Below are 9,281 nucleotides of genomic sequence, written 5' to 3'. Positions count from 1 at the left end.
AGCCACTTAGATGACTATCACAGAATAAGGGTTCTATTGTTAAGATAATTTACTAATCATGTGTAAACATCATATACTAGAATACTAGAAGAGCCATCATATGGTCCAAGTTGACACATTACAGACAAGAGTATTTGTTTAAAACTTTAAAGGGCTGAAATTGAATTCTGCTTGCAAAACGATAGCTATAGCCATATGCTTATGTATAAAGGAGATTTCAAATAATGACCCCATGCCACTCTAAGAGAGGAAACTTCCCAACATAAAATTTAATGAAAATAAAAGTGCTAATGAAAAATCTAGTTGGTCAGGTTTTTTATCTGTTTTGAATCTTGATAAAATCATGTACTGCATTGTGGTATAAGATGTGTGTCGTATGTCATCATGTCCCTGTTTGAAGGTTTTTAACATGTTATCTTTCCATTAGGTGAAATTCACTTTTAAAGATGCAGGGATGCATTCATTACTTTCATAATAGTACAAAGTAGAGGTACTGTATGCTTTGCACTGCACAGGTAGAGTCCAGCATAGGGGTTTATTTTTTCAGGTGCTAAAGGTTAAAGATATTCTGTTTAAAAGCGCATAACACAAGTATTTAAATAAAATTCTGGTAAGCTATTGCTCTAATGGTTAAACACATCAACTAATAAGAACTGAAGGATAAATAAAGCACTTTATAAATCCTTCAGAAAAGAACAATGTCTTCCAGATAATGCAGGGAAGCAAGAACAGCAAACAGAATTTTAAGATGTAAAATATTATAATTGTAGAATGTTCATAACATATGTTAACAATATGTTAAAATTATCCACATTTAGAATATTGTGTACAATTTTGATAATTAAATTATACATGAGATTTTGCAGCTCTGTATTCTTAGAAAAACAATCATTATAAAGATCCATTCCTCAGCTCAATGGTCCTACTCTGACAGGCTAAAATAACTGAATCATGAATAGAGAGAGAAAAACAGGTATTTAAACCTCTTGACAGGCATTGAGTCTGGAAATAACAGTGAAACAGAAAGGTACAGAACACAATTGGAAGCTATGGGGAAGTGCATTTAAAGCCGAGAACAAGAGACACGTATTTATACAAAGTGTTTTAGGAGCATGATAATAATCTAAACACCTACAGTATGTTGTTGAAGCTCATGCCTTAGTTTCTAACAAGAAACAGCAAGGTTATGTCTTCAGATCAATTAGTATTAGAAGTCAAAAAGCTTAATTAGTTCAATGTGGAGAAAAGCTGTGCGTAAAGAGAGAAAACAGACATCATGGAAAAGTTTTATTTCAACATTAGTGTAGCTCTACACCCACATGTTGTGAATAGATCCATGAGATGTAACACATATCCTATGACACATTTAAAACATGACCACATTTTTTAATATTTGAAAAATAGACATTTGTCCTAAAAATAGAGCTTTCCAAAGGACTTATTGGGTGGAAAACTGCATCTTACTGATATTTGTATTATAGGTAAACTCTGAATCTTCAGTGGACATTTTGTTCAGTCTGTGGTTTCAGTAGTTGTATATGAGTTTCGTCTGTAGAAAATAAATCAAATAAATTTATTAAATCTTTGCAGTTTTGTGTTCTTGCATATTAAAATCATTCAGTACAAAATTCTTACTAAACAGCTGAAGTTCCCAGCTGCCATACAAATGGCATGAACCCTTTTAAATGAGTCAGCAAGCAGATACTGTATTAAGCTGTTACGTTTGTTGCTTAGCCACAAAGTTTAGAAGACACTTGCAAGTTTAAAATTGCAGCATTCCTATTGTGATGCATTTTTGTTACAAGCAACTTATTGAAATATTCTTTAGCTTTCTTTAAATGTACATTCATAAAACATAAATGATTACTGTAATACCCTGGGTGCTGGGGGCTGGGGTATCTAAACTCAACTGAACAAACTACGGTATGTCCAGAATTCGGCAACCAGAATCCTGACCATGTTTAGTGCAAGTGATCACCTTTGTTCACTCCTATCCTGGGGTCCTTGCACTACTATTGCCCTACTTCCCACCTCGCCACCTTCATTCTTCTAATTCTGTCCCTCAAGCCCATCTATGCTTCGAGAAACACTTTCTATAACTTTTAAAGAAACTGTATAAAATGAAGTATATGAGTTTTAGTGTTATAACAATATTATGTGGGAAACAGTGTCTGTGCAAATCAACCTTACTGATCCAATTCTTCCTGGTACAACTGACCAGTTTCCAGCTTTATTCTTTATTATGTGGCTACTTGGTTTTCTTAAATAAGTATCAACAACCTATATTTACATTTTAAAATAGTATTCAGAAGCGCACCAGGGATGGGTCCCCTGTTATTGCAGTGTCTTTGTAGCAACGTTTTAAGCTGAACAAACAGGTCAAGATCAGGTCTGTTTGGAATCCTCACCTTTTCACTGTGGGGTGCCAGGTTTTGCAGCATCAAACATCTTCTTTCTGCCTTCCATCCCAGACATGGCCTCAACATTCTTCCTCCAATCACCCACCTCCACTGGTCTCTCCTGTATTGAGAGGACACTTTCAGGACAAAAAACTTGACAACACATTTTAGCTACAGTAAATAAACTAAAAGAAACTAAAAGCCTCCCAAGTTCCTGATCCATGACCCCAAATACATTTGATAATGTTCATATTTCTGTTCCTTTTCCCTGTCAAATAACAAAAAGCTTTTTAAAATCAGGTGTCTGATGACATTGAGACCAGGTTTGGTGGTACACAAAAACAACTTTGGAAAAGCAAAATGCGTCTTTGACATTCTCCTTATCTTGGTTACCCTTATCACACTAGGATCATTATGTCTGGAACTTTAGCCTCACCATTTCAGATCTTCACATCTGGCTGAAATATTTTTTCTTCAGTTTCTGTTCTGCATGTTGCCTTTGCACATATTAAACCCAATCCCAAGCAGAACAAAATTGGTTTTTAAGAACTGAGTGATGGATTGTAAATTATGTAAAACATATTGTACCTATACAATAAGATTACTTTATTAGCCATATACAATTTTTTGTATTAGGAATTCATCTTTTCACATACTGCAGCTTGCTCTCCATGAGACACAGACAGGGAGAGAAGCTTGGGCTTAGAGCACAGGGTCAGCCCTTGTACAGCACCCCTGGAGTAGTTGGGGTTAAGGGCCTTGCTCAGGGGCCCAATGGAGCAGAATTCCTCTCCCAGCCATGGGATTTGAACTGGCAACCTTCCAGCCACAGGCACAGATCCTTTACCACAGTGCCACCACACCACCCTAAGATAGGGCTTTAGTGCAAAATACATTATAAAATAATTAAAATCAAAAGAATTTTCCTCTGTTGAAGAAGAAAATTTAGATGGAAGTAGAATATTAGTGTTCAGAAAAAAGATTAAACATGACACTTGAATCATATAAACAGGGTGGAGGCTGAGTACCAGCATAATCAGTTAGCTGGCTGAATCCTCTCCAAGGTAAAAGCCATTGCGTCCTTTAAGTTCTTTAATGTTATTGTCAGAGTGTTTTCCAATATGCAAAAGGCTTTCTTCAATAGGATTAAATACTAGGGTCATCTCTTAGCCAAAGCATATGTCACAAAATCCTTCTTTTATTTACTGGTTTTGAACTAAAACAACATCCTGGGATTAACTGTTTGGTAAAGAAAAAGCAGACTGCAATACTGGTTTTACAGGTCTCTGAAACTGTAATTCACACAAAGAATTGTTGATTGCAGAAGTACTGCACATTATGAAAACAATGGAGAAGTAGAGATCTAAGTTAATCATGCTTGGCAGGTTTGAAAATATGGACAAACGCATTTATTTAACAGACAATATACTTATTGTCATTCTCTGAAGATCATATAAAGCTACCACCCAGTATTCTTGGCAAAACAATTTCCTGTCAGAACATCAAAGTCTAATTATTTCTTTTCTTTTGCTCCCTTATTATATATTTTGTGTTTATCAAGGTTTTCACCTCGTTTACAATGCAGTTCTACTGTAACTTTGCATCACAGCTTTATAAATCAGTCAATTTTGCATTTTCTCCATACTACATTTGCTGCATAAAATATACTCAACCATTTGTTGATGTTTTATACATGAAATGCATTAAACAAAAGTAATGTATACAAGTAAGGTTTTTTGAAAGAATCAATTTTACAATTTAATGAAGGCAGATGTGTCTTTTTATCTTGACCAACCAAGACAGTTTTGAGGTCACCTTGACCTTCAGTTTTTGACCTTGAGAAATAGGTTCAGTTCAGGGGATGGCTGCTTATCTTTTGTAGGAGACAGGGATACAGTTGTCTTCTTCTACATACTCTCTAGCAGTATACATGAAAATCTGCTGATGGACTGTCTCCTTAAGTAATACCACTCATTTTTTGGTTTGATTTTCTAGTTTTCAAAAAGCCACTGAAGTGGGTCCTGGGGAGGGTCGGAGAATTTCAGTTACTTCCTCATCTAATCATGAAGGATTGCTCTCATTGCTGTGTTCAAAGGACAAAATGGGAACTAAATCTATTGTGCATTTAAGGATAACTAGAGGTTTGTGGAATAGCTGCAAAAAACGTGTGTGAAATAAATATATTATTCTGGGATGCAAGCTGTTACATTCCCATCTCCCTCATCTTTAAAGGCTTTACAGGACAACATAAAACCGCTGCATAAAAAAACATGTCACCTTAGGGTGGAAAATCATCCATATGCCAGCAGTGCTTTACTGCCATCTAACGTGAAGACCAAGTCCTACCTTCTCTGTGTCTTCTTTCTTCACTGACTTCAGGTTGGCTCTCAAATCCATGGACACCTTGTGCTTGGAGCCCAGTAGCGACCGCAAAATTGCATCAGCAGAGACTCGAACCCGCCTCAGAGCGGGGCGTTTGAACTTCCCACGCAGGTCAAACACCTTCATGTTCAGATCTTGGATCTAAGAAGAGAGATTTAAGGTAAATAAGGGAAATAAATTTCCTGGGACATTGAGGGAGAAGTTGAATTTATCCTTTGTAGCAAGACACAGACTGTAAAATCACTTAAAAAATGTATGGGCTCATTTAGTCATTATGAAACCATATGATGAAACACTTCTGCAAATAGATACACTTGACTCCAGTACTCTCCAGTATTTTTGTAGCACATATCGTACCTCTCTGGTATTGTGAATGACTTTAGCCTCAATGTCATAGCGCTCCTCATCTACCACGTCAATCTTAGCATGTAGTTCCTGGCAGAGCTCCTGCAGAGGGAACAAAAAGGACAGAGAAAGAGATAAAGCCATTCCAAGTCCCTGATGAAAGACATTTACCATATAAAATAAGGTCAGAACATACTGGTTTAAATTTCAACAGGAAAATACAGATTAAGGGTCTAACATTTTTACTTAATTGTTAAGAGGAGCGTGTTTCTTACTGCTCTTCTTTTAATTTTTTTGTTCTGTATTTTCAGTAAGTTACTGTCTGTGCAACAATAAAATAATAATGAGCTACAGAGAATATAACTGAATAAAAACTACATCTATGAAAACACTACATATACAAATTAAAAAATCATCATATATACAAATCTGATTTTGGGTTCAAAAATGGTCAATACAAATGAGTAATGATATTTTTAAAGGGAAGGGAAATTAATATCCCACATATGAGTTAATCAACAAAAACAATTGCTTTGATAAGCATCAACTGGAGGATTTGATCCATGATTGACCACATTTTGTATCAAAAATCAATAATAAAAGCATATACAATAAATTCCAACACAGGTTCTCAGGTTCTGAGCATCAATGTTGAACTGTGTAGAATTGACTTTGGTAAGGTTTGAGAAAGGTTAAGAAGGAATTAATTAGGTCTTGCTGGGCCTGTGTAAATGGCAGTGATAGTTGTGAAAGGGGAGTTTTGGGATTTAACTGAAGTGTAGCACACTTACCTGCAGCTGATTGTAAGACAGGCCATGGAGCTGCAGTGGCGGCACTCTCTCACTCAGGTATCGTTCCTTTTCTTCCTCCTTGTCCACAATTTCCTGTTCCAACTCTTCTTTTGCCTTTGCCAACAGCAAGCTCTGAGAACAGAGAAAGCGTCATTCAGCCTTTGCACATTGTTTGCACTTTTGTCTGTCATTCCAATAAACGCCTGCCCCTCTACTCAAGCTTCCACTGAAATATCTTTTTTCAAAAAGTGACAAACTAATTTTTGTAAAATTGCAGTATTTAAAGACTAGGATTAATTTCCAAATCCTTGCTCTTATTTAAATAAATGTGCTTTACAATGCACAAATATGTGAAACTAATATGATTAACAATAAAATCATGAAATAAATGTTTCATCTTCACATTCCCCTACAGATCGCACTATTTGGGTATATAATGAAGATCACTTACTGGGTACAATATTCTGCTAACAGTAAATTGTTTTCTCCCTCTTGTGGTAAAGATCGGAAAAGCACTTCTATATGTATGCATGAAGGGAGTGCAACATTCAGTTTCAATGGATTTAGTCAACGATGTTGGAAAATATTAATTAAATATATTAAAATTTGAATAAAAAACGACATCAACGCATCACTGGTCAGCTGGTGAAGGCTGCCTGAGTGTGTTTTCTACTGTTGATGACTGTGGTAATTTGGTATCACAAATATGTCATTGGACTCTTGTTAGATGGGGAAAAAGGTTAGTCAGAATAAGTTAAATGAAACTTAGATTAAACTGTTTTCTTGAAGCCTCACTAATGTAGCCTGTGTGGTCGTGTATTGTTCTGTTGGCATGCAGGGATGAAACAAAAAACTGTTGACTGAAGGACTTTGTGTATTGTAGTAAGTTTGCCCGCAATTGGTGTTTGTTAAGAATTATTCCTTTCTATATCCTTCCAATTCCACTACCCACCAACTGGCTTGAAAAACACAGTGCATAATGCTCACCATAACATCACAATACATGTTATCTTTCCTATTGTTTTTCATATAGTTTTTTTGGCCACATAATATGAAACAACCATAAGCATGTGGACCATTTTCAAGAAAACAGAGTAATATCCATGGTGGCGATGTGCAGATTATTTCTTAATTTGAGTGTGTTGTGCTATATCTACTGCAATCTGAAAATGGTTATACAGAAGGGTCACAGATTCAGGGCTAGAGTGGTGACCTGGCTTCCAGGATTTGGCCTGTCAATCACGTTACTTGTTGTTGTCTTCTCTGAATTAGTCTGCTGATTAGCAGTCTGCTGAGCAATGTTCATCATCTTCTTTTTGAATGGGTGCTTATACAGAATTTCATCAACTGCTTTTGGCAATTTAATTAAATTCAGGTACCAAACACTGAGCACCTGGTATGTGTTTACAGAATCACATGGTTTTCATGTGGAGTTATTTTTTATCCGAAGGAACTGTATCACTGAAATTATTGAAAATTTACCTTCTTAGAATTTAAAATAGAAATAACATCAAGAACTGCAATGCCCTCAATTCACTGATTCAGTTGTGACCACCGTTTGTTGTGTAACAGTCAATTGGAATTATGCCTGGGGAATGCACAAAACTGCTACTGTAGGTAGGCAAAAAATTGAGAAACCCTAAAAAAAAATGTAACCATAAAACCATGTTAGGTAGGCCCTCTAATATGGCTAAGGTTTTACTGAATAAAACATTTTTTTCAGTATTCTTAATAATTTTTCAGGATTTTCTTGAACTGAGATTATCAGTATTTAATTGCTGCATTCAAGAATACCCTCTTTTTTAAAATCAAAGTGAGTATAAAGGCCATCGCCATCTTTTGACAATCAAGTCCATAGTGTAAATTGTATTCAAGTGAAAAGATACAAAGCTTAATAAAGAACTACTAAAGTTGAGCATTACATAATTTGTAACAAAATTCAAATACACAGTCAATTAATTTGAAATATTTATACTTTTTCATTTCAAATGCCAATTTCTTTCAAACACTACTAGTGGTGGATTAAGGTGATCAGAGGCCCCTAGGCTACACGTTTGTAGCCAGCCCTACTATAATACTATAATAATTTAGTGAAGTGTTCGGAGTAAGAGCCTGCTACTGTCGATTCAAACAGAATATGACGCTGAACAAACAGGGAACACGCACACACACTACTATAGCCTGTAATGTAAGTACAGCAATGCAACCAGTAAATGAGATTCACAGCCAATCTACGAGCTGGCTTGTCATCATGATTGGCGTTGATGTAGTCTGCACCCAGGCTAGAGCTAGCTACGGCTAGCTGTTATACTGTAGCACTGGCTATAATGTTAGCCATAAACACTGGGGTCGGGGTCTGGCTCTGGCTTACTGGATGACAATCCAGCAGGCTAAAAATAACCAGTCAATCTGGGGACTTTTTAAGTAAATCCTTCTTATGCTGTCATTTTAAACACTGTGTTTTTTGTTTTTGCTCCCCACTATCAGATTGTAACCAATATCGCCGACATACAGGTTGTACCAACCAGTTGCAGCGCAGTGTCGGCACCACCCTCTACTCCCCTTCACATAACAGGGAGGTTGGCCACCTGAGCTGAGGAAGGTCTTCTTTAGCTCAGCTGGCAATACCCCTGTTGAGCAATGCTGGCGACCCGGGTTCGAGCCTATGTGGTGAGGGACAAACTGAGGCAGGAGCAGTGAGGGCACAAGCCTGAGAACCTGGACTCGCTAGCTTCTTTTTGGTATATTTTCTCGATATTTCTATCACACATTTTGATGCTAGCCACAAAAATAATGGCCAGTCAGGGGCTCCTGATCATCCTGGGCCCCTAGGCTACAGTCTATGCCAGTCTGTTCGTTAATCTGCCCCTGGTCAATGAGCACTACCTGGTTTACTGCAGCCATTTTCCTTACCTTAAGCATAAGCTTGCGGGAAGCAGTTATCTTGGATTTTCTCTGAAAAATAAGTTTTAAAAAATCATCTTTAATATTATGAATTTTACTGGATCTCCTCTTCTGTGATCTTTATCAAGCATCTATGAAAAATAAATGCTGAAAACATACAAAGTTCACTGCAGATTTTCCTTTTTCTTGCAGTTCAGATGGTTTTACTGTGAGGTTTTTGTTCTCAAAGTAAGAATCTTATTTTTAATATTTAAAATGAAATGAAAATATTTGCATGAAAATCTTTCAGAACAAAAATATGTATTAATCTGTATTTAATAAGAGTGCAGGAACTCTGCTCTCTATCAAAAATGAATGCTATATTTAATTAGAGGCAGAAAAAAAGATTCATATTAAATTTAACTTACCTCTTGTCTGTAAAAAAAGAAGAGAAAATGGATGAATAATTTGTAAACAAAAA

The 9,281-nt window shown here is 36.3% G+C and overlaps 1 protein-coding gene across 1 annotated transcript; it reads right to left on the bottom strand.

Annotated features, from left to right (window-relative positions):
- Positions 1-1,274: 1,274 nt before the first annotated feature.
- tnni1a (troponin I type 1a (skeletal, slow)) lies at positions 1,275-8,935 on the bottom strand. The gene is made up of 6 exons (XM_015342364.2): positions 8,831-8,935; positions 5,918-6,049; positions 5,139-5,228; positions 4,746-4,922; positions 2,409-2,520; positions 1,275-1,549 (listed from the first exon to the last, which is right to left on the bottom strand). Exons 1-5 carry the CDS (start codon positions 8,837-8,839, stop codon positions 2,413-2,415), a joined length of 516 nt encoding a protein of 171 aa, XP_015197850.2. The 5' UTR covers positions 8,840-8,935; the 3' UTR covers positions 1,275-1,549; positions 2,409-2,412.
- Positions 8,936-9,281: the final 346 nt, after the last annotated feature.

Source organism: Lepisosteus oculatus, chromosome 5 (genome assembly GCF_040954835.1).
Source record: "Lepisosteus oculatus isolate fLepOcu1 chromosome 5, fLepOcu1.hap2, whole genome shotgun sequence".
NCBI lineage: Eukaryota > Metazoa > Chordata > Actinopteri > Semionotiformes > Lepisosteidae > Lepisosteus > Lepisosteus oculatus.
Note: the sequence above shows the minus strand (reverse complement) of the source record. Positions and strands in the feature narration are given on the sequence as shown.